Here is a 26,581-nt window from a genome sequence, read left to right on the forward strand (position 1 = left end):
TTTTGTATGCTGCTTTGAGCAAGTCCTTTTGTTTTGGAGGGGAAAACCATGGGTAAAGCATCTTAAATAAAAGTAAATGCACAAATAAATAAAAGGGATGGTGTGGGCCTGAATATTGGTGCGGTGAGATTCGAAAACCTTAACAGTTTCACTTTGCTCTTGCCATGGCAACTGAATAGGTGCAGCCTAATTCTGCACCCATGGCAAGGGACTTGGGGAATAGGCAGCCCTGGAAATCTTGTGGCTCACGTGTTGTACTTCATCAGTTCTATAGCTCTTTCAGCCTCTTTGTCAGCTAGCGCAAGGCCAGGACACATTTGGTTGTGATCAATTTGAGGGGCTGAACCACTTTACTTTGCCCTTTTGCCAAGAGGCTACGAACATCTGCAAACAACCTATCACATTTTCCTTGATCACTGAGTAAAGGCAGAAGGTACAGAAATGTGTAAACGCACTGATGTGCAACATCTGGGCATGTTTAGCTTTTAGAAGAGAAGACTGAGGGGAGATACGATAGCGCTCTTCAAGTACTTGAAAGGTTGTCACAGAGAGGAAGGCCAGGATCTCTTCTCGATCATCCCAGAGTGCAGAAGACAGAATAATGGCAATGCAGTTGAAGGCACACTCGGAAGAAGCTGATTATCTAGATCCATTTCAGTCAGGCTTCAGGCCTGGGTATGGGACAGAAATGGCCTTGGTCACCTTGGTGGATGATATGAGGAGGGCTCTGGATAGGGATGAATGCTCCTTCCTTGTTCTCCTCGACCTCTCAGCGGCTTTTGATACCATTGACCACAGTATCCTCCTGGACCACCTGGAGGGGTTGGGCATTGGAGACACCGTATTACGGTGGTTCCAGTCCTTCCTCTCCAGCAGGTACCAGAGGGCAGCATGGGGACAGGAGGTTTCAGACCCATGGCCACTCACTTGTGGGGTGCCACAGGGTTCCATCCTCTCCCCGATGCTATTTAACATCTATGTGAAGCTGCTGGGGGTATCATCAGGAGGTTTGGGGTACGGTGTCATCAACATGTGGATGACACGCAGCTCTACCTCTCGTTCAAATCTTCACCAAGGTTGGCCATAGAATCCCTGTCCTAATGTCTGGAGACCGTGAGTGGCTGGATGGGGAGGAATAAGCTGAAGCTGAACCCTGACAAGACCAAGGTACTTTTGGTGGGAGACAAGAGGTGGTTGGGGGATGTTGATCTGGTGTTGAACGGGGTACGGCTACCCTTCAAAAAAACCAGGTCTGCAGCCTGGGGGTCATCTTAGACTCCCAGCTGTCCATGGAGGCTCAGGTGTCAGCTATGAGCCGGACAGCACTGTACCAACTCCATCTGATACAGCAGCTACGCCCCTACCTTCCCGACCATCTGGTCCCGTCGGTAGTACGTGCCCTGGTCTCCTCTCATTTAGACTATGGTAACGTGCTCTATGTGGGGTTACCCTTGAAGACAGTTTGGAAGCTGCAGCTGGTACAGAACGCGGCAGCTCTCCTGATTAAAGGCAGCCACCGGCGAGATCACATCAGTGCTGAAGGAGTTGCACTGGTTACCAGCTGTTTTCTGGGCCAAATTCAAGGTGTTGGTTTTGACCTTTAAAACCCTATATAGTTCTGTCCCAGCCTATCTTAAGAAGCACCTCCAGCAAGACCAGACAGGTCGCTTAACAAGATCAGCCTTGGATGGCCTTCTCTCTGTCCCATCAGCCAGGACAGCTAGACTGGTGAGGACAAGGGAGAGAGCCTTCTCTGTGGTGGCTCCCACTCTGTGGAACTCCCTCCCTAGGGAACTCTGCCATGCCCCCTCTTTAATGAGCTTCTGCTATGCATTAAAAACGTGGTTGTTCAGGCAGGCATTTGGGTTGGGTTAGGGTATTTTTAGAAATATGGTGTTTTTAATGTAGAATTTTATTGTGTTAAACTGTTTCTAATATTGTACATCACCCAGAGTGGCTGGGTGACCAGCCAGATGGGCGATAGATAGATAGATAGATAGACAGACAGACAGACAGACAGACAGATGGCTCAAGTTACAGAAAGCCAAATTCTGGCTGAACATCAGGAAAAACTTCCTGAGTGTTAGAGCAATATGACAATGGAACCAACTACCTAGGGAGGTAGTGAGCTCTCCCACACTGGAGGCATTCAAGGCGAGGCTGGACAGCCATCTGTCAGGGATGCTCTGACTTGGATTCCTGCATTGAGCAGGGGGTTGGACTCGATGGTCTTGTAGGCCCCTTCCAAACCTACTCTTCTATGACTCTATGACTGTTGATGACCAATGATATAGACACAATACAGGAAAATATGATACTAATAAAAACACATGCAACAACCCTGCTAAACAAAGAAGTGTCGTTTACCAGAAGAATCGGAAACACTTGTGCTCACAGAGAGCTGACGTTTATTAGCTGGGTGGTTTCAAAGTGGTTGAGAGTGAAGTGTTCTACAGAGCTTAGTTTAATTATTACTATTTATTTCACCATTCAGACTTCTAACGTGTCTTATGTGGATGCTGATAACCTAAATGTCAAATAGTTCCATACCATGCAAAACATGAAGTACTGCTATTAGGAGCTGGTCTATTATTTTCTCACTTTAATCCATAGTAAAAGGCTCACCCACAGTCAAGAGATAAGTTGGTATGCCTCCCCTCCACTCTCCCAAACAATATTCTTCTGGCCTCATGTTCCATTATTCAAGGACTTTCAACTGCTATTTGGAAAGTTTTGAATTATCCACCTCGAAGTCCTTTCAGATTCTTCCAGAAATCCCTACTTGGAAGGATAAGCTAACAACAGCACATTCATTATGGACAGGGTGATCTAACCCCCCCAAGTCAGAACGGACATAGGTTCTAGTGCCTGGCATATCTAAAGCCCTGCCAGGCTTCTAATGGCAGGACTGAAGTGAGGGAGGAGTGGCATTCTCTTTTAAAATTCCATTTTTTAAAAAAACAATTTTCCTCCTATTATGAGAAATAGGGGGGAAACTATTTAAGCCAGTCCCAGGGCTGGCGAAAATCCCCCCCCCCCCGCTGGGGGCATGTCCAGGGACTGAGGGGGAAGCTTTAGATCCTGCAGATCCAAGGCCACCTCCAATCCACCCATGCCTCACCCCCGATCCGTCCCCTTTTCACCTCTTCTTACATCACAGCTCTGACATCGGGGTTCAGAGCGCTGTGGAACTTTCTGCAGTGGCTGAGAGGGGGATCCTAGGTTGGATCTCCTCCTCTGAGGTCAGAGCTCTCTCTCTCTCTCTGATCTCTGAAGGGGGGATCCACTATTTCCTATGCCCCTGGGACACCCTTAAATGGGCACTGCAAATGCAACAAAGCAACAAGAATAATACTGTAACCTACAGAAGCAGGTGTAATGTGCAGCCATTCTTGTCCTGGTAAAATGCTCTGAAGATTCCCATTAAAAACCTAAGAACTAAAACATTATACCTTGCAACCTGACAGAGTACTACTCCACCTGTTCTATTTACTAAGAGACAAAACCAATGGGAATTTTAACAACGGGGCTAGATAGTACTATACAAGAACATTATTCAAAATATTGTTCCTATTCCATCCTTATATAGTGTACTACACAACTGCAATTCTCACTTACAATTAAAAGTATTGCAATACAAATAACACTGTATTTGCTACTACTTTCTGAAATGCCCTCACATTAATTTCAGGACACATCCACATTTTCTGTTGGCCTTTACTCCGTACTTTAAGGAGACATTCATTTTATGAGCTTTTGCTCTGAAACATCAGTATTCTACATGCATCTCAGAAATTCTAAGCATGTACTATATCTGAGCCTAGAAGAGAAAGCCATTTAAAAGGCTATTTCGAACATTACTTTGTCTGCATTCTCTACTTGGGGCAGGTGGGCGGAAGAGAAAAGAGGTCTGTGCAGTTATACAACATGCAGTTCAATACCTTGGCCCATATCAAGCCTCTACAACCTAATTCCGGTATCGGGAAGCAGGGAAGGAAGAAGCATGAAGGAAATAGCATACACACGGACACACATCCAGACCGTCTTTTTAATAGCAGCGCCACCCTATGGAATGCCCTCCCCAGAGAGGTTCGCCTGGAACTTACATTGTGGTGCTTATCTTTCCAGGCTTTCTAGTCTTTCAGTTTTCACTGTTCCTTAGGATAGGGGTGCAGAACCTCTTTCAGCCCACAGGTTGAACTGCATTTCAGATAAGCTCTCAGGGGTCACATTCCAGTGGGAGCAGGGTCAAAAAACAAAAAATACCAGCATATTTTATCTTGAAGTCTTGCTGCCAGTAACCAAGGAGAGGCATTGCAAGTTTTTAGAATGGGGACAGGGCGGGGGAGACTGCACAAAAGCCGGGAAGCCACCAAATAATCCATGGTTGGGGGAAAGGGGGTGAGGTCAGGGGTAGGGGACGTGGCCTTCTGGGGAATCCCAGAGGACCAGATTTGGCCACCTTGGAAGACCAGATTTGGCTCCTGGGCCTGAGGTTTTGCATCCCAGACTTGTGTCTTTAAGGGCGCAACCCTATGGGGATGGCCATAACCCTCTACACTCAGAGGCTTACAGTCATCCAATACATTGCAGAAGGAGCGGTGGATCTTTGCCTCCGCTCACCTCCCACTCTGCATTTCAGCTAGATGGGTTTTTTAGATGCTCAGAGAGGCAGCCAGTGTGGTTCACTCTGCACTGGTTGCAAGGGGGGTGGGTTGCAAGGGACCGGGGTGGGCAGCCTGGTCTCTTGGGTCTGAGGTCAGAGTGCTGACTCCGACCTCGGATCCAGGAATCCCAACTATTGTATGGCCTCCAGACGCTGTCTAGGGGCCATAGGATTGCTCGCTAAGTTCCTTGTATGCTCCTGTCCTCTGCTCTTGGTTTTACTTTGGCTTTATTCTGTGGCTGTAATAATTTATTCTATATTTTACATTATATTTTATTATTAATAACATATCAGCTTTTATTACGTGTTTTATTGTTGTATGCCGCCTCAGGAGGGCTTCTGCCTTGAAAGGTGACCAAGAAATATTTCAAAGCAAGAAATAATATTTGTGGATTTTATAATTTTAACCTTTTTTTGTGAACTGTCCAGAGAGCTTTGGCTATTGGGCAGTATATGAACAGTATATAACTGCTGTTAATATGTGCGCGCACACACAATTTTATATGTAGACATATAATACACATACTTACAAGAGATAGTATGTAGCGTTTCCTTACCTATTCAAGAATGCATTTCCAAAACGGCTGAGTTTGCGGAATGGCTTCTTGGGGTCCACTACAAGAGCATTCCCTGGAGTACTCCCTTCAGTGTCTCCATACATGACAGCGATGAAAGAATCTGTAGTTGGTTCTGGACCAATCCTCATTCCTGGAAAATCCTGTTCCAACAGGTACCTAATTGTGGTGGGGAAAATAATACAAATTTGATCAACGACACAACTCTTTTAAAGATAAGGGAGAGAGACAGCCAAGTCTCACTGAGTAGCGGTTTCCACAACTGTGGCACCATCATTGACCAACCAATCTGCTTCTGCTACTGTTTGTTGCAAACTTACACATTTGCTAATAACTTCAAGGTATATGAATAAAACCAGGTCTTTAATATATGGAGGTGCACAGAAGGGAACAAGGGATGGGTCCTACAATGAGTCAAAAGAAATTTGATCAATTGGCCAGTCAAATATTAATTAGCCAGCTGCCCAGAGAGCTTCGGCTATTGGGCGGTATTGAAATGTAATAAATAAATACACAAATAAAAGAATGATCAAGTATTCTAAAAGCATTAATAGTGCAATCCTATACATGTCTACTAAATGGGACTTAATTTCAGTAAGTGGGTATAGGAATGCAGCCTAACTTTATTAGAAAAGAAGACCTTTAATTATCAACAGATTTGATTACTTATGAGGGGATCAGGGTGGTGGTAAACGCCTCCCTTCAGGAGGGGGTGATGCCATCAGCTCTCAAGGAGGCAGTGATAAGACCGCTCTTTAAAAACCCCTCCTTGGATCCTCAAGTTCTGAACAACTTTCACCCAGTCTCAAATCTGCCATTTTGGGGCACGGTGATTGAGCGGGTGGTGGTGATGCAGTTGAAGGCACACTTGGAAGAAGCCGATTATCTAGATCCATTTCAGTTGGGCTTCAGGCCTGGGCATGGGACAGAAACGGCACTGGTCGCCTTGGTGGATGATATGAGGAGGGCTCTGGATAGGGGCGAATGCTCCTTCCTTGTTCTCCTCGACCTCTCAGAGGCTTTTGATATGGTTGACCACAGTATCCCCCTGGACCGCCTGGAGGGGTTGGGCATTGGAGACACCGTATTATGGTGGTTCTGGTCCTTCCTCTCCGGCAGGTACCAGAGGGTAGCACTGGGAGAGGAGGTTTTGGACCCGTTGCCACTCACTTGTGGGGTGCCACAGGGTTCCATCCTCTCCCTGATGCTATTTAACATCTATGTGAAGCTGCTGGGGGCTATCATCAGGAGGTTTGGGGTGTGGTGTCATCAATATGCGGATGACACGCAGCTCTACGTTTCGTTCAAATCTTCATCAAGGTTGGCCGTAGAATCCCTGTCTGGAGACGGTAAGTGGCTGGATGGGGAGAAATAAGCTGAAGCTGAACCCTGACAAGACTGAGGTACTTTTGGTGGGAAACAAGAGGAGGTTAGGGGATGCTGACCTGGTGTTGAATGGGGTACGGCTACCCTTGAAAGACCAGGTCTGCAGCCTGGGGGTCTTTTAGACTCCCAGCTGTCCATGGAGGCTCAGGTGTCAGCTGTGAGCCAGACAGCGCTGTACCAACTCCATCTGATATGGCGGCTGTGCCCCTACCTTCCTGACCATCTGCTCCCATCGGTAGTACATGCCCTGGTCTCCTCTCGTATAGACTACTGTAATGCACTCTATGTGGAGTCATCTGTGAAGATGGCTTGGAAGCTGCAGCTGGTGCAGAACACGGCGGCTCACCTGATGAAAGGCAGCCGCCAGCGAGATCACATCACTCCAGTGCTGAAGGAGTTGCACTGGTTACCAGTTGTTTTCTGAGCCAAATTCAAGGTGTTGTTTTTGACCATTAAAACCCTATATAGTTCCGGCCCAGCCTATCTTAAGGAGCGCCTCCAGCAACACCAGACAGGCCGCTTAACAAGATCAGCCAGTCAGCTAGACTGGTGAGGATGAGGGAGAGGGCCTTCTCTGTGGTGGCCCCCACTCTATGGAACTCCCTCCCTAGAGAACTCCGCCATGCCCCCTCTTTAATGAGCTTCTGCCACGCATTAAAAACATGGTTGTTCAGGAAGGCATTTGGGGTGGGTTAGGGTATTTTTAGAAATATGTTAATGTACAATGTTATTGTTTTAAACTGTTTTTATTATTGTACATTGCCCAGAGTGGCTGGGTGACCAGCCAGATGGGTGATTAATACATTTAATAAATAAATAAATAAATAAATAAATAAATAATGCTAATGATAAAAATAAATTAACTATTACTGTGAAACAATGATATTAAGGGTGCAGTCCTATGGGTTGCACCCTCATTGGATGGAAGCGTCTGATCCCAGAGGCTTCCAAGTATTCAATGCCCTGCCAGGCTGCTGCCAGCAGGGAGGAGGAGCAACGGAGGCAATTTTTGCCCCTCTAATCTCGTTTGTTTTCTCTCTCCTCTAGTCAGCCTACTGAACCCATCTAGCAGAGGCGCGCTGGTGGGGGCAGGGTTGGGGCCGAAGAGGCCGTAGAATTTCTCGTATCCTGGCCTCTGCTCTCCCCTTATAACTCCCCCTTTCAGACCTCTCTGGGGTCCTCTGAGGCTGCTTTTGTGACTTTGCAATTTAGGTGCAGTGAGGGGACGGGGGAGGGGAGGGATCAGATTCCAGAGCTCCCCTTCCAAGGTTGTAGCAGTGTCTACGGCTTTGGAGGTGGACTCCGAACAGGGACCATAGGATTGCTCTCCCCCTTTGTTAAAAAAGAAAAGAAAAAAGAATTCTTCTAGCATAACAATGTAAGGTAAGGTTTCTGTAAATATGAATGATTCATTGAGTAGTTCTTTTCTTTGGCTTTTATCCTGGAACAGCAGGATCAGCTTATACTTCCAGTTTTCTTGTTTTCTTTTTCTTTTTTAAAGAGAGAGCAAGGAACTGCAATTACTTTTTACAGTCATTTTTTAAAAAGCAGGTTTGCTAAGTTGGCTGCAGGCTAATTCCTGAAGCATCATCAGCTTGAACTAATGCTTGAACTAATTTCCATCTGCATCATCAAATTTATCACCAATGACTCCTTCTTCCTGTTCATCTGAATACTGAGACAACTCTTAGTGCGCTTTTCCAATCTTAAATTGAGAGATAGAGTGACATGCTTTTCAGGACTGAAGACTTTTTTTCACTATGATGCTGGGTTTGCCCCATGTGCTACAGACCCATGGGGCAAACAACTCTTACTCCTTCCCTTGCTAACCAATGATACCATAATCAAATATTTAAAAGGTAAGTTGCCACCTGCACAGTGGCATTCTTGTCTTTGAGGAATATCTGACCGTGCTTAAATAATAGCCAGTCAAATGACCATATTTGACCCGTCAGTCGACAGTGTGCCAACCATAAGGAAAATGTACATCAAAATGATTGGTTAAATCTTGTCCTGAATATTTATTAACTACTTATTTTAGGGAGTAATCCTATGGCCGCTAGACAGCAGCTAGATGGCCATAAGATAGCGTGTTATCCCGGAACTGACCTCGGAACCTGTGCTCCGAGGTCGTTTCCCAGAGAACCAACCTCCCCGCAATTCCGCACTGCCTTGCAGGCAGTACGGAGCAGCCCCATCCTCCGCGCTCACAAGAGGAGTGCGGAGCAGCTGAAAACGTGCGTGGCTGGGGGCATTCCAGGGTGGGGGGAAATGCCTGTACGACACATCCAATGTACATCCAATGTGTCGTACAGCAGCCTTGATCATTTGCCCTTTCCTGAACCTTCCTCCTGCGGCTAGACAGTTGCAATCGGTTGTCTAGCCAAAAATGCAGGGCAAGAGAAAAGTGGAGGGAATGATCCCCTCCGTGCTTCTCCTGCCCTCCTTGCTTTGGATAGGCGGTCGCCTCCGACGTTGGAGGCGGCCGCCTATCTGGATAGGATTGTGCCCTTAGTAATATAAATATATTTGTTAAGTCTTTGGTAGCTACAATAAAAGCTAGAGTAATTCAATTTCAGCCAGCATGTCGAGCAGCAATTTCCAATCTTCTCTCAAATGAACCTGTGCAATTAATGTGACAACCTACCCACCCACATCCTCAAATAATGATCTAGCAGCATTTATTGGGTTATCTACATCCTGCTGCTGTACATATGGAAAAAATAAAGGCAGAATAGAAGACACGAGGGATGCATCAATTTTGCATGACATTCCATATCCCTATTACATACCTCTAATAAAAAAAAAGGTTCAGTTTCCTTGTAATTATGCTCCAGTACCTACAGATACTTTGTTGTTTCTTAAAGTTTCGAACACAGGTAAGAGCCCACTATCGAGCCTACTCTGTGGCGGTGAGGGTGGCAAAGAGGCAGTTCTTTTCCACCAGCATTGCATCTTCTCAGTGTCGTCCGGCGGAGCTTTTCCGAGTGGTTCGCGGCCTGTTACATTCTGGGCCAGGGAGAGAGACGGTGGAACCCTCGGTAGCACGCTGTGACAGGTTTGCGCGGCACTTTGAGGATAAAGTCGCTCAGATTCGTCATGAATTGGACACCACGATTAATGCAGTTCCATTGGTAGAGGCGTTCAGAGCACCGTCTGGTCCAGTTTTATTGGATGAGTTTCAGTTACTGAGGCCTGAGGATGCGGACAAGGTGCTTGGCCAAGTCCGATCGACCACTTGTGTGCTTGACCCTTGCCCTTCATGGCTTATTAAATCAAACAAGGAGGGGTTGTCCGGCTGGGTCCAGGAGGTTGTAAATTCCTCCTTGAGAGAGGGAGTGGTGCCTGCCGCTTTAAAAGAGGCAGTAATTAGACCACTCCTGAAAAAGCCTAACCTGGACCCAGAGGATGTTAACAATTATAGGCCAGTGGCCAACATCCCCTTCCTGGGCAAGGTGCTTGAGCGGGTGGTTGTAGGACAGCTCCAGGCACTGTTGAATGAAACGGATTATCTAGATCCATTTCAATCAGGCTTCAGGCCTGGTTTTGGAACGGAAACTGCCTTGGTCGCCCTGTGGGATGACTTTTGCCGGGAGAGGGACAGGGGGAGTGCGACCCTGTTGATTCTCCTGGACCTCTCAGCGGCTTTCGATACCATCGACCATGGTATCCTTCTGGATAGGTTGTCTGGGTTGGGAGTTGGAGGCACTGCACTACAGTGGTTCCGCTCCTACTTGGATGGCCGATTCCAGAAGGTGGTGCTGGGGGATTATTGCTCTGTGCCATGGCAATTGTGCCATGGGATTCCACAGGGCTCTATTCTATCCCCCATGCTGTTTAACATCTACATGAAACCGCTGGGGGAGGTTATCCGGAGGTGTGGGCTGAGGTGCCATCAATATGCGGATGACACCCAGCTCTATCTCTCTTTCTCATCAAAACCAGGTGAGGCAGTGGCTGTTCTGAACCAGTGCCTGGGCACGGTAATGGACTGGATGAGGGCCAATAAACTGAAACTCAATCCAGACAAGACGGAGGTACTGTTAGTGGGTGGTTCGTCTGCCCGGCTAGGTGATAATCAACCTGTTCTGGAGGGGGTTGCACTCCCCCTAAAGGATCAGGTTCGTAGTTTGGGGGTGCTCTTGGATCCAGAACTGTCACTTGAGGCACAGGTGAACTCAGTGGCACGGAGCACTTTTTATCAGCTTAGGCTGGTATACCAACTACGCCCTTATCTGGACAGAGATAGCCTAGCTACAGTTATCCATGCTCTGATAACTTCTCGTCTGGATTACTGCAATGCGTTATACGTGGGGCTGCCTTTGAAAATGGTCCGGAAACTTCAGCTGGTCCAAAATAGGGCAGCAAGATTGTTAACAGGGACTGGCCTGCGAGCTCATATTACGCCAGTACTTTTCCAGCTGCACTGGCTGCCGGTCCATTTCCGGGCCCGATTCAAAGTGCTGGTGTTAACATTCAAAGCCCTTAACGGCTTGGGGCCAGGTTAACTGAAGGATCGCCTCCTCCCATATGTGCCTGCCCGGACCTTAAGATCATCATCAGCGGCCCTTCTCCGTGAGCCCCTGCCAAAGGAAGTGAGGCGGGTGGCTACTAGGAGGAGGGCTTTTTCTGTTGTGGCACCCCGGCTCTGGAATGAGCTCCCTAGTGAGGTTTGCCTGGCGCCTACATTGTACTCCTTTCGGTGCCAGGTGAAGACCTTTTTATTTTCCCAGGCATTTTAGCTTTCTAAATTTTTATCTTTGCTGTTTTAAATCTGTATTTTAAACTCCTGTACTGCTGCTAGGTTTTATTGTGGTTGTATTGTTATATTGTGGTTTTAATGTTCTATTTATTTTAAATTGTTTTAATGTGTGTTGTTTGGTTTTAGTTTTTGTGAACCGCCCAGAGAGCTTCGGCTATTGGGCGGTATAGAAATAAATAAATAAATAAATAAATAAAATATAAATAAATAAAGTATTCCACTCCATCCTGCACCAACATTTAGGCAACAATACTGCAATCAGCTACATATGCTAGCCATGCTAATAGTTCACTGAAAAATCAGGTTGATGTGCTACAGCAGTAAAAAAAAGCCAAATTCAATGTTATGAATTATTAGGGAAGGGAATATTAAATGGCAGAAATCATAATGTCATAGTGCAGCTACGTTTATAACACTGTGTACAGTTCTGATCAATCCATTTCTAAATGAATATTGTAGTGCTGGAGAAGGTTCAGGAAAGGGCAAATGATCAAGGGTGTGGAGCATCTTCTCTATGAGGAAAGCCTAGAGACTTGGAAGTAAGCATGCTTACTAACTTGGTCAAAGTCAGAATATTGCAGCACAGTCTAACACAGGACTAGAGCCCTAACCAGTAGGCATACATTTTATTTTATCCTCTTCCTTCTCAGTTTACACATTTCTCATCTAAAGGAATATTCTAATATCAATGAAAGCCTCCGCATTCCCCAACCAGCTTTGCTGGCTGGGGCATGCTGGGAGTTGTAGGCCTTTTCTCCATCTAAACACGCACAGGATTGCTCCCTAAGTTAATTTGCAAAATGTAGAGCAGTTCACACAACACAAATCCTGTGAATGCTGCAAAGCTGATTCTTGGTCTTCTATCATCATGTGAACTTTCCCCTCTTCTTCCCACTGAATGAAGTCAATTTTTCACAGAATTCCTGAAAGCAACACCTGAAGCTAACTTCCATCAAATCAATTATCTGTTTTAAATTAGCATAGTACCAAAAGTGATTCCACTTTCCCTGCTATGCTCATCTAAAGTAGCTGTTTTCAGGGAATTCTGGGGTAAACTGCGTTCCAGGGAATTCTGGGGTAAACTTTTCCACAGTGGGGAAAAATCTATAATACTGGACATGCGTTGCTATGCTTGCACAGCCGGGGGAGGGGTGTGTTTCAGGGTGAACTCTCCATTCACACGAGGAAATGGTGAAACCCAATTAAGCTCAGCCAGTGCTCCACCGAAATTGACTATGTAACACCCACTTCAATGAGGTCATAGAATGTAGGGCAAGTGGAGGAAGATGTATGTGAAAGAATAAGGGAAGAAAAAGTAAGGTGAGAAAGCATTTTTTTTCCTCGTGTATTCACCCCATTACATGACTATATATGCCACAGGAGGAGCAAACCCAAATTCATGAAAATCTGTTTTTAAACTGAATCAGTCTCAGAAGGCGACTCCATGTTTTCCTAGTTGGGAAAACTGAAAAGAAGCTGGAGAGAGACCCTGAAGAAGAGAAGAAGCCAACAGAAAAGATATCAGAAAGTAGAGGAAGAGTGACCATGTGCAGTAGAATAGACTGAAAGCAACTTTTTTTATCACTAGTTACCAACAACTGTCATCATCATTACCACATAATGAAAAGTGGCTTGGGACTGGCTTCATCTGTGCCTGCCTGCCTGCCTTTATTTATTTATTTTCTTTACTGTTAATTAACTGAGTCAACAATTTTTAATCTATAATAAATATTGCTCATATTCATTGGACTCCAGGGAGGTTGTCAATTGCCTTCCTCTCACCCATAGTTGAGAACAGTGCAACATGGAGCCTTCTACAATGCACAGACGTTCCATGGCAGACATGCAAAGATAGGACATTTGAGAATCACCAATCTGAAGTATACTTGCTTCAGCAGCATGAAAATATTTCATTAACCAATGGGCTTCTAGGATGAAGTAAGGCCAAACTGGCAATTATTCTGATGGGCAGATACAGAGCAAACAGGGAAGATCTCTTTCCTCTTCCATGAGCACTCCACCCAGTTACCGGGCTGAAAAGTATTTTTGTCTTACAAGCATCAAAGGGCAGAGGATGTTTGCTGAAGAGTGGGAATCCTGTTTGAAATAACACTCAAGACATTTGAAACCAGTAGGAGGAAGTCCCATCTTTACAACGCCAAGAGGCCAAGATGGATAAGCCATCTCAGAAGAACTACAGTAAACTTGGGCAGTTGGGATGTGCCTGTATGGATACTCTCCGCTCTGCCTCACAGTCAAGAAGGGTGGTTCACACTAACAAATTTCTCTACATGTTTGCACACACAGGTACATGACTGCATGGAGAAGGTTTGGTATAAACTGGATAGTACATGCAATTATCTAGCAACCACTTCTATGGCTGTGGCTACTGCCAAAAATGCAACCACAATCACAGAGATGGCCGCTGGCTTACTCCGTGTACTGTTTGGTTCACACACTAACCTTTCTGCATGCAATCCGGTACATGTGACATGGAGAAATTCAGCAGAGTGAACCTGGCCAGTGAGAGTATTGAATATGGTTTTCTTATGAACACGCCACCTTGATTAAAAAAAATTTGTTTTTGGAAAAAATGGGATGGGATATCCAGCTGTTAACACACCTGGCTACTTAGTGCAGCCATGGTGGCAAAGAGGCTGGTGTTACCCCAATGGAAAACAGCCCTAACATCCCTTCCTCAAAAACAAAACCTAGATCAAATACCTACTTGACTTAGCTATTAAAGAAAGAATGATCTTAAATTAGTGAGAAGCAAAAGCAAAATCTGGAGTTCCGGCGGCTCTATAAAATTAAGATACGTATATGAAAATGCCTGTATCCTCCTCCTCTTCTGTTCCCCAGCCCTATTTTTCTCTTTCTTATTTGTTTGTCTGTTTATAGATATGTGTTTACCATTTATGGATTTATAGGAAAGTTTCATAGACCCCAGAAGATCTTGGCAATTTTCTATCAGCGGCCAACTTTCCTTTTTGGGCAAGGTATTTGAGTAGGGATGTACGGATTGTATAAAATCCATTCTGTGTTTCACAGATTGTCAGGTGCCTTTTGTTCTGTCATCTGCGCGCTGACGGACTCAGATTTTTTTTGTTTCCGAATTTGCACAAATTAGCATTTACACAAATGTGGATGTGCGGAAATCCCCCAATCCCCCTGAAATGCTCATGTTCAGCTTTAGCCTATGGAGGAAATGCACATTTTTGGTGGGGTTTTTTTAATGTGTATTTTGTAACGATGAAATTTGCACAAAATTCAGGAAAGTTAGAAAAATGTTCCACAAGTCTGTGGAATCCGCCTGACAGGTCACTCCACTGTGGAATCCGCAGGTCAGATTCATTAAAATCTGAACTCATTTGGTTTCATTGCGGATTTCTCCAACATCCCTATAACTGAGTGGTGGCTGCTGTCCAACTCAGATATTCCTGGATGAACCTGATTACTCAGATCTTTAATCTGGTTTTGGAAATGAAACTGCTTTGCCCACCCTATTGGACAATCCACACTGGGAGAAAGATGGGAGAGTGCAACCCTCTTAGTTCTCCTGGATCTCTCGGCACCTGCTGATTCCATCAACCGTGGTATTATTCTGGGCCATCAGCTCAGGTTGTGAACTGGAGGCATCACACAAATAAGAGGGGTGTCTCAGAAGGAGCAATCCTATGGCTGCTAGTCAGTGGCTAGATGGCTATAGGATATGTCAGTTTCGGGGAACCGACCTCAGAGCCCGTGCTCTGAGGTCGGTTCCCAGAGAACCGACTTTCCCCCCTTCCCACACTACCTTGCAGGCAGCTCAGAATGGACCCGCGCTTGGAAGAAGAGTGCAGAGCGGCGAAAACAGGGTTCCAGGGGGGCGTTCTGGGGTGGGGAAGGCGGAAATGCCGGTACAACACATCCTATGTGTTGTCCGGCAGCTGCCTCCCCCGCTCCGCCTTCCTGTGGCTAGACAGCTGAAATCAGCTATCTAGCCACAAATGCAGGACGGCTGAAGCATGGAGGGGACGATCCCCTCTGTGCTTCTCCTACCCTACATTGGATAGGTGTTTGCCTCTGAGTTCAGAGGTGGCTGCCTAACCCCATAGGATCATGCCCTTATTTATTTAAAATATTTTCCCTCCTTTTTTGAAGCAAAGCCTTGGGGTGGTTTACAAAGTCAAATTGAAAACAATAAAACATAAAGATACAATTAACTAAACAGCAGCCTAAAACATTTAAAACAACAATTAAAACTCACATTTATAAAATAAAGATGGACTTTGAATGGGCTCATTAAAAGCAGACTGGAACTTCCAAGTCTTTAAAGCCTGATTAAAAACAGTCAGGGAGGGAGCCACATATACATCCCATAGTAGGACATTCATAAGGATGGGGCCACCACAGAAAAGGCCCTGTTTCTCATGCTGGCAGCCTAATAGTGGGCACATGAGCAGGCTCTCTGTGGCCAGTTCTAGGACCCAAGCAGGTTCATATTCATGCAGACAATTCTTTAAATAACCTGGCTGAAGCCAGTTATGACTTTAATGGTGCCCACCAGCAGTTTAAATTGGCTCCAGAAACACACTGGCAACTGGCACCACTGGTGTTATATGTTCTAATCACCCAGCCCCCCAAAAGCAGCCAGACACCAGCTGAAGCTTCTGAACTGTCTTAGGCATTCCCACATAGAGCATGTTACAGTAGCTTCATCTGGACGTAACCAGGGCATGGATGGTGAATCAACCGAAGCTAATAAAAGGCACCCCTGGTAACTGATGCTAGCAGCATTGCCATAGATGGCGCTGAGACTATGAGAATCCCCCAAGCTGTGCGTTTGGTCCTTCAGTGTAGTTCAACCCCATCAGACACAGGTCTTACACATTCATCCAGATCAGCAGGTTTCCTCACCTGCAATACTTCCATCTCATCTGGATTAAGCCTCAACTTGTTTCCTCATATCCATCCCCAAATTGCCTCCAGACACCTGTTTTTTTAAAAAACCAAACTTCCATACGGTGATGCTAGGAGACAGCTGCTCAACCTCATGGCATTTTTATTGTGCAGTTCTGCAAGGTTCCATCTTATGTCCCATATTGTTTAACAGGAAGTAGTTGGGAGAGGTTATGTAGGTTTGGAGCAAGATGTCATCAGTATGCTGATGACACTCAACTTTACTTCCCCCTTTCATCAAACCAGGTGAGATGATAACATTTGACAGGTGTCTAGAATTGCTGCTAATGAGCTGAATGAAGGCCAATAAACAGATGCTCAAACCGATAAAACCAAGATTACAAGGTTGACCATAAGGTTTGTCCTGTACCTTTAACCAGCTTTGGCTAACTTGCCAGCTGTAACCCTTTCTAGAGTAATATCACTTAGCCACAGTTCAAGTAACATCCAAGTTCAATTAGCATATTACCCTTTATGTCAGTCTGCCTTTCAAAGCTCTTCCAAAAGTTCAACTGGTCCAGAATACAGCTGTAAGGCTGTTCATTGGTACATTTAGAAATGAACTTATCTCACCAATACATAAAGAGCTTCCCTAGCTGCCAGTTCATTTATGAAACCAAACTGCTGGTTTTAACCTTTAAAGCACAATCCTATACATGTTTAGACAGAAAAATTCCTACAACTCTCAGCATGCTCCAGCTGGAATGGCTAACTCAGACATGCTGGGAGTTGTAGGACATTTTTTCTGTCTAAACATGAATAGGACTGTGCCCTTAAAGCCTTAATATCCAGAACCATGATATCTGAAGGGCTGCTTGCTCCCTAAACAACTTGGAACCAGGATACCCAGCTGACTTTTAAGATCTTCAAAGGAGGCCTTGCTAGTCATTCCATGACCAACAGAATGTTACCACGTAATATCTCGAAGGTGGGCCTTCTTGGTGGCAGCACCCACTCTCTGGAACACCCTCCCCCATACAGTTCAGGAGGCAGAAACTGCAGTATGTTTTAAACTTCTCCTGAAAATGCACTTGTTCACCCAGGCTTTCTCTGGCTTGTAATTTATTACAATTAATTATACACTGCTTCAACTTACCGTTCCTTGTATTGCTTTGTATTATTATTTTTAACAGTGTAGTTAAATGTGATTTGTATTGTTGTTATAGTGAAGTTGTTTTTAATAGCGTATTGAAATTTTATTTTTAATATGTGAACCACGTAGAGATTTCATTATATTAAGTGGTTGTTGTTGTTGTTGTTCAGTCGTTCAGTCGTGTCCGACTCTTCGTGACCCCATGGACCATAGCACGCCAGGCCTTCCTGTCCTGCGCTCTCTCCCGGAGCGTGCTCAAGTTCATATTCATTGCATCCGTGATGCTATCTAGCCATCTCATCCTCTGCCGTCCCCTTCTCCTTTTGCCTTCAGTCTTTCCCAGCATCAGGGTCTTTTCCAGGGAGTTTTCTCTTCGCATTAGGTGGCCAAAATATTGGAGCTTCAGCTTCAGTATCTGTCCTTCCAATGAGCACTCAGGGCTGATTTCCTTTAGGATGGACTGATTTGACCTCCTTGCAGTCCAGGGGACTCGTAAGAGTCTTCTCCAGCACCACAGTTCGAAAGCATCAATTCTTCGGCGCTCAGCCTTCCTTATAGTCCAGCTCTCACAGCCATACATTACTACTGGGAAAACCATAGCTTTGATTAGACGGACCTTTGTCGGCAAGGTGATGTCTCTGCTTCTTACTATGCTGTCTAGGTTGGCCATAGCTTTCCTCCCAAGGAGCAAGCGTCTTTTAATTTCATGGCTACAGTCACTGTCTGCGGTGATCTTGGAGCACAAGAAAGTAAAATCTGTCACTGCTTCCATTTCTTCCCCTTCTATATGCCAGGAAGTGATGGGGCCAGATGCCATGATCTTAGTTTTTTTAATGTTGAGTTTCAAACCAGCTTTTGCACTCTCCTCTTTCACCCTCAACAAGAGGCTCTTTAGATCCTCTTCGCTTTCTGCCATTAGGGTGGTATCGTCTGCATATCGGAGGTTGTTGATAATTCTCCCAGCAATCTTAATTCCGACCTCTGATTCATCCAACCCGGCATTTCTCATGATATACTCTGCATATAAGTTAAATAAGCAGGGTGACAATATGCAGCCTTGTCATACTCCTTTCCCAATTTTGAACCAATCGGTTGTTCCATGTCTGGTTCTTACTGTTGCTTCTTGACCCTCGTACAGGTTTCTCAGGAGACAGGTAAGGTGGTCTGGTACTCCCATCACTTTAAGAATTTGCCACAGTTTGTTGTGATCCACACAATCAAAGGCTTTAGCGTAGTCAATGAAGCAGAAATAGACGTTTTTCTGGAATTCTCTTGCTTTCTCCATGATGCAGCGAATGTTGGCGATTTGATCTCTAGTTCCTCTGCCTGTTTGAAACCCAGCTTGTACTTCCGGTAGTTCTCGGTTCGCATACTGCTGAAGCCTAGCTTGTAGGATTTTGAGCATCACCTTGCTGGTATGTGAAATGAGCGCAATGGTGCGGTAGTTTGAACACTCTTTGGCGTTGCCCTTCTTTGGAATTGGAATGTAAACTGACCTTTTCCAGTCTTGTGGCCACTGTTGAGTGTTCCAGATTTGTTGGCATATTGAATGCAGCACTTTAACAGCATCATCTTTTAGGATTTTAAATAGCTCGGCTGGAATACTGTCATCTCCGCTAGCTTTGTTGTTACTAATGCTTCCTAAGGCCCACTTGACTTCACTCTCTAGGATGTCCGGCTCAAGTTCAGTGACCGTACTATCATGGCTATCAGGGACACTGAGATCTTTCCTGTATAGTTCTTCTGTGTATTCTTGCCACCTCTTCTTAATCTCATCTGCTTCTGTTAGGTCCCTGCCTTCTTTGTCCTTTATCATGCCCGTCTTTGCACAAAACGTTCCCTTGAGATCTCTGATTTTCTTGAAGAGATCTCTAGTCTTTCCCATTCTATTGTTTTCCTCGATTTCTTTGCATTGTTCATTTAAGAAGGCCTTCTTGTCTCTCCTTGCTATTCTCTGGAACTCTGCATTCAGTTGGGTATATCTTCCCCTTTCTCCCTTGCTTTTCACTTCCCTTCTTTCCTCAGCTACTTGTAAAGCCTCATCAGACAGCCACTTTGCTTTCTTGCATTTCTTTTTCTTTGGGATGGATTTCGTTGCTGCCTCCTGAACAATGTTACAGACCTCCGTCCATAGTTCCTCAGGCACTCTGTCTATCAGGTCTAATCCCTGAAATCTATTCCTCACCTCCACTGTATATTCATCAGGGATATGATTTAGGTCATACCTGAACGGTTTAGTGGTTTTCCCTACGTTCTTCAATTTCAGCCGAAATTTTGCAAGAAGCAGCTCATGATCTGAGCCACAGTCAGCTCCAGGTCTTGTTTTTACTGACTGTATGGAGCTTCTCCATCTTTGGCTGCAAAGGACATAATCAATCTGATTTCGATATTGACCATCTGGTGACGTCCATGTGTAGAGTCGCCTCTTGTGCTGTTGGAAAAGAGTGTTTGCTATGATCAGCATGTTCTCTTGGCAAAACTCTATTAGCTTTTGTCCTGCTTCATTTTGTACACCAAGGCCATGCCTGCCTGTTATCCCGGTGATTTCTTGACTTCCTACTTTAGCGTTCCAATCCCCTATGATGAAGAGGACATCTTTTTTTGGTGTTAGTTCTAGAAGGTGTTGTAGGTCTTCATAGAACCGATCAACCTCAGCTTCTTCGGCCTCAGTGGTTGGGGCATAGACTTGAATTACTGTGATGTTGAATGGTTTGCCTTGGATTCGTACTGAGATCATTCTATCATTTTTAAGATTGTACCCCAGTACTGCTTTTCCCACCCTTTTGTTGACTATGAGTGCTACTCCATTTCTTCTAAGGGATTCTTGCCCACAATAGTAGATATGATGGTCACCTGAATTAAATTCACCCATGCCTGTCCATTTTAGTTCGCTGATTCCCAAGATGTCGATGTTCAATCTTGCCATCTCATGTTTGACCACCTCCAGCTTACCTTGATTCATTGATCTGACATTCCAGGTTCCTAAACAATATTGTTCTTTACAGCATCGGATTTTCTTTTCACCACCAGACACATCCACAGCTGAGTGTCCTTTCGGGTTTGGCCCAGCCGCTTCACTCTTTCTGGCGCTACTTGGAAATACCCTCTGCTCTTCCCCAGTAGCATATTGGACACCTTCCGACTTGAGGGGCTCATCTTCCGGTGTCATCTCTTTTAGCCTTGTGATCTGTTCCATGGGCTTTTCTTGGCAAGAATACTGGAGTGGGTTGCCATTTCCTTCTCCAGTGGACCACATTTTGTCAGAACTCTCTGCCATGACCTGTCCGTCTTGGGTGGCCCTGCACGGCATAGCTTATGGCTTCACTGAGTTACGCAAGCCCCTTCGCCACAACAAGGCAGTGATCCATGAAGGGGATATTAAGTGGTATATAAGTATTAATAAATAATAGGAACCTGTTGTTAAGGGCGCAATCCTATTGAGATAGTTGGCAGCCTCCGAAGTTGGATGCTGCTGAGTATCCAGTGCAGGGCAGCAGTTGCATGGAGCTGATCCTCATCTCCATGCTCCGTCCACCCTGCATTTTTGGCTAGACAGACAATTTTGGCTGTCTAGCTGGGGCTGCAGGGAGGCAGAGGGAAGGAAGCTGAGTGGTGCATAGGAAATTGTGTAACGTGGCTTCCACGGTCTCTTCCCCTCCCTGCCTCCAGGACTGCCCCCTTTTCCCTGTCTCCGCGTTCAGTCTCCGAGTGTGAAGACATAGCTGGCATGGAGAGAACCACACTGGATATGGGCGGCAGGGGCAGGGAGCGTGGTTTCTGGGAACCGCGTTTGGAGCCCTAGCTATGGCCTTAGTTCCCAGAAACCGAAAAATCCTATGGCCCTCTAGACAGTGTTTAGTGGCCATAGCTTTGCTTCCTAAGACACTTTTTAAAGTCTGACCTGGTGAGGAGAAGTGGGGGCAAGGGGCTATCAGGGATAGGGTCTTTTTGGTGGTGGCAGCCCAGCAATGGAGCTCCCTTGCATTCTCAATTCACCTGGTGCCAAACTTGATGACCCTCACATGGCACATTACGTTTTTCCAGGCTTCCAATTGGCTCATGAGGAATTTGCTGCTGCTGGACAACACTGTTTTTGTTTTGAAGGCTGACTGGTTGTAGAACACCTCATCAAACAATAAACTATCCAAGGCATTTTCAAAAGCAACAATTGCTGCACCCTCTGTGCATCTTTCCCCATCCTCCAACCTCACCTTGACTGACCATGAGAACCAAAGGAATAAGGCTTGTAAAAGCATAGTGTCAGGACAGTTTAATTTCTAATTTTTGTATTGTTTGAGGAGAGCAGAGCAGAAAGGTAATAAAGGTATTTGATGATGTCCAGATTTTTCAGATATTTACATATTCTGCTGTGGTACAGGACAGTTGAACAAACATTAATTGTAAGACTTCATAATGAGGAAATTTATTGCATTTTAGTTTGCTGGTCTAAGGGTGTTAAACAAAGCGCTAGGGGAAAAAAAAACGGTTCTTTCTAGTTTTCCCATGGCCTGGAAGAAAGTAAGAATTTTGTGGAATTTAAAAAGAATGTACATGAAAAACGTAACTAGAAGTAGCTGGTCAACATTTTATTCTATTAACATCTACAATTATCTTTCTGATATTTTGAAGTGAACATTTTTATAGACAAGTTCAAAGTCACTTTTGATAAATGAAACAAAACTGCAGTTGTGGAACACCTCAAATGTATGCTTTGGGCTTGATAGTAAAGTCAAAAGGAATGTCTTACTGACAAATTAGGGTTTTGACATAATGTGTAACATGCAGAAAATGCAACAGTAGGAATGCTGAACAAGTTATTTTTGATGATTTTTATACAGTGTAATAATGTATAGTACAGGAAAAATGGTTCAATTATATGCTTTTCCTCTATGAGCTAGAACAAAAAGAAGGAAAGCTTTACCCAAATAAAAGTATTCTGTAAGCATTTAAATTCTATAAAAGGGCTTAATCATTAGATTTTGGGTCTAAAGGCTAAATAAAATTTGATATTTGTTTTGAAAATGTTTAGGTAAATAATGGAAGAAGAAAACAAATATTTAGCAGAAAAGTACACTAGCAGAATCAAAGGAAGCTGCTATAACTGTGGTGCCTCTGAAATGTATAGAAATGCTGCCTAAGATGTTGTCTGTGCTACCTTTTCAAAGCACATAAGTTTATGAAAAATCCTGTCTTACATGATTTCAGCCACACACCCTTCTATGTTGTACACGGCATTCTCCACTGTGCCCTTCACAACAGAAACTACAGCCTGTGACTCAATCAACATCAATCTCAAGGTCAACCCCTCCAGCTCCCTGAAACATCTCTATCCCAAGGAAATTGAATTGCCTTTAAATATTTACAAGAAAAAAGCAAGTATTTTGGCACCTTAAAGACGAACAAGTTATTGTAGTATGACTAAAGGTTTTTACCCTGTGCTGCTTGTTTTTTCTTGAAGGCATATATAAAACTTGTTGGGATATTTACCTATGGGTGTAATACTGACCTTATGAAGGTAGATATATAAAACTCAGGATAACTGGAGAAAGAAAAGTAAAGTACTGAAAGAGGTACATTCTAACGTACTAGGTAATGAGCTAAGGACTGCAGGAGGATGAACCTGTGCAGTGACCATTTACCACATGGAGAGAGAGCACTGAACAGATTTATAAAAGGTTAGAGACTGTATGGTTTGAGTGGTTATGAAATATTTGACACAAGTATCTGGGAAGGGAGGGCTAATTTGGTTCCAGAATACTTACATTTCATTACAAACCTGGGACAAAAGGGACAATCCCACTTTATGCAAGTTAAATTAAGGTACACATCTATTAAGGGGCAATACTGAAAGAGACAACAAACAGTGGATGGTAATGAAAACCACACAATTTGTGAGAAGACACATCTTGGATTAAACGGTGTGTTAACAGTATTACCACTGTAATGAGAGCTAATGGATCCCAACTGTTCTCAGGCCTAGTTCTCAGTGTGTAAAATGGAGCATTAAGGGCACAATTCTATGCAGATAGGCGGCTGCCTCTGAACTCGGAGGTGACCACCTATCCAATGCAGGGCAGGAGAAGCACAGAGGGGATTGTTCCCTCCGTGCTTCTCCTGCATTTCATTTTCAGCTAGACAGCCGATTGCAGGGGAGGAGGCATTTTCACCCTCCCTACCCTGGAACACCCCCCGGGAACACCCCATTCTGGCCGCTCCGCACTCCTCTTGCGAGCACGGTGCATGGGGCTTTTCCGTGCTGCCTGCAAGGCAGCACAGAAGTGGGGGAAGGTCAGTTCTCTGGGAAAACCAGATATCCTACGGCCGTCTAGCCGCTGACTAGTGGCCATAGGATTGCTCCCTTTAATGCTTTAGCTTACAGGTTGTTTGGAAAGATGAATGATATTAAGATGATAAAGCATTAAAAATACTAGTGGGTTGTCTTGAGGCATTCACCTTGTCAGATACATTGTGGTAGTTACCTAGATAAATCCCTGTCAATAAGAGTTAACAAACTGAAGCTTATCTGAATTGCCTTTTGGTGCCAGAACTGGTCCAAAAGGAAAGCATATCCACACACAAATACACTCCTCAATTCACTCCCAATAAGGAGATGAAGATGGGAGAAGAATGCCTCTTACATTTAAAGTTAAGACTGCCAGGGCAAACAAAGAGGTCTTCTGAACAGCTTACCCCCTGTGACAAAATACACTTCCCTGAAACTCAGCAAATCAAGTCCTGCGGCAAAACATTGACCGTAACAGGCTGCATGCAGTGGGACACAGTGGCTGGCCTCACCACTGCACACACCAGCCACCCTGCCTCCAAATCATTGCTGAGCTAGGCACAGAAGAGTATAAATGTACATTACATTAACACGGTGCTATTCACAGAGCCCTTTGGGAAGAATTCCAGGAGAGAAAGGGAAGTAGAGCAGGAAGGCACCTGTACCAGCTGCACTCTCCCTGTCCCCAGGGTCAACTTCTACCAACTGCCCTGTGGGAAGGATTCTGATGATTATTTATATTTGTTAATATCTTTTATTCTGGTTTTGTTATTTTTATATGACTTGCAAGCCACCTTGGTAGGATTTGTATCCTGAAAAGGCGGCATATAAATAATTGTAACAAATAAAGAAGAAAGAAGTCGAACAGCCGCACACATACTTCTAGGTGTGTGGACTCATGTGTCACACATTCCCTTCTACAGATAATGGTGAGTACACAGAATGAAGTGCTACGGGGAAGTCAACATGTCTGAATCAGCATTCTGGAACCTGTCTTAAACTTGTAATTTCAACCATTTTGGGGCTACAAGTCAAAGAAAGAAAGAGAAAGAAGCTCGCAAACAAACTTGGCATGTGTTACTTATCACAAAGACCACAGGGCAGTTTTGCAGGAGATAATCTGGGCTGGCCGGGGAATGCTGAAAGCTGCAGGGCTTTTTTCCGTCTCAACATGCAGGGGATTGAGGCTTAAGGGAGGATGTAAGCGTGGGCAGGATGATCTCCCTCCTCCGCAGGGTTCCTATATCTCCAAACAGCTGGCAAGCAGTCCCTTCAGAGCGGCAGGGCTGCCCCTCTGCCCCCTCCGCGGAGGAGCTGAACGCTTCGCCTCCTACATGTATGCCACGGAGGTGGGTGGGAAGGAGATGAGGCAGGAGACCGGGGCTCCCAATGGAGGGATGGGCCAGCCGGTGCCGAAAGGCGACGCGCGTCTCGGATGACGCGCCATTCGCTGCCCTGGGAGGAGGAGGGGGGGGGAGGCGGCGGCGGCGGCGGCGGCGCTGCCCCCCCGAGGCGGCGGCGCACGCGCTTTACCTGATGAAGGTGGTCTTGCCCGTGCTGTACTGGCCCACGAGGAGCACCATGGGCTTGTTGTCGAAGTCCGCGTCCTCCAGGGCGGGCGAGTGGAACTCATGGAAGCGGTAGTGCTCCTCCAGCGGCAGCAGCTTCTTGGCGTACAGCTCCTTCAGGCCGCCGGTCACCGTCTCCACCACGTCCTCGCCTTCCCCGGGCCTCTGGCGCCCGCCCTGCCTCCCCAGCCAGCTGAACATCCCGACCGCTCGCTCGCCCGGCCGCGCTGGCAGGCAGACTGAAAGGCCGAGCCGGCGGACGACGCGCCCCGCCCTTCCTGCCCGCGCGCCTTCCGCGGGGATCTCTAGTCTGCGCCTGCCTCGCTCGGGCGGCGGGGACGCCCCGGGGCGGAGGCTGCAGGCGCCGCGGAGTTCTTCGTCGTAGCGCCAAGCGGAGCAGTTCTCGGCGGCGGGTGCCAGGTTACGGAGGGGCGGCGGCGTCCTCCTCCTCCTGCCACCCCCTAGCCGGCTCAAGCCCCCCTGGGCTGCCCAGAAAGAAAGGGGGGACGAGCAAAAGGAGCTGCGGCGGCGGCGGCTGCTGCTCCTCTCTAGCACGCTTGCGCGCTCCCTGTGGGTTAAAGCCAACATAAACCCTGCTCAGAGTAGACCCATTGAAATGAATGGGGCAAGTTCGTCGGGGCTAACTTCAGTCTCATTCGTTCCAATGGGTTTACTCTAAGTAGGACTTACGTTGGATTTCCCCCTCTGGGTGGGGGGCACGCCGGCGGCCCCAATCCTGGCTGTGGCACCCAGAGGGAGTGAGAGCGCGCGAAATAGGGTGCGAATGGTCTTTGCCCGCTCATCCTCTGCTGGCAGCACTGCTCGGGGAGCGCGGAGGGGTGGGTGGGTGGAGAGAGAGAGGCTCTCCAAGTACGCAGGGACTTAGAACAAAAATTGGGCTTGGTTTGTGGGGAATCCATGTAGCCTAAAGAGGACTGAGCGTACCTAACAGTTTAGCGTATCCTGGAGAGGGCATTTAAGATTAGGGGATACGTGCATCTCTTTTCCTAGTTCAGGATAGTATCAACTTTCAAGGGTTCTGATCAGTTTGCGGTTAATAAAATCCTGGGGGAAAGGAGAGATTAACGCTGGAGGAAAGGAAAAGCACTTTATGATCCTAAGCAATAATCCTCCCTCCAAGGACTCCGAAGTGTGAAGGGAGCGGAACTCTTAATAGTTTAAGGTAGCAGTGAAATTAGGGGTCTGGGAATGCAAAGTGCCCTTCCCTGACTGCAGCTTCTCACCAAACTCCCATACACCACAGGGAAGGACAGGTAAATAAATATGCCCTGTTCACCCACAGTGTG

The 26,581-nt window shown here is 45.9% G+C and overlaps 1 protein-coding gene across 1 annotated transcript in view; it reads right to left on the reverse strand.

Moving 5' to 3' along the window:
* The window catches only part of EHD4 (EH domain containing 4), a 50,570-nt gene extending 24,989 nt beyond the window's left edge, over positions 1 to 25,581 (reverse strand). The window contains exons 1-2 of the mRNA XM_084846373.1: positions 25,240 to 25,581; positions 5,224 to 5,400 (exon numbers count right to left, since the gene is read on the reverse strand). Coding sequence (XP_084702499.1) covers positions 5,224 to 5,400; positions 25,240 to 25,475 — 413 coding nt within the window. The 5' untranslated portion in view covers positions 25,476 to 25,581. The remainder of the gene's footprint in view (positions 1 to 5,223; positions 5,401 to 25,239) is intronic.
* Positions 25,582 to 26,581: the final 1,000 nt, after the last annotated feature.

Source organism: Heloderma suspectum, chromosome 1 (assembly GCF_057233095.1).
Source record: "Heloderma suspectum isolate Gila_16-S chromosome 1, 16-S_ref, whole genome shotgun sequence".
Lineage (NCBI taxonomy): Eukaryota > Metazoa > Chordata > Lepidosauria > Squamata > Helodermatidae > Heloderma > Heloderma suspectum.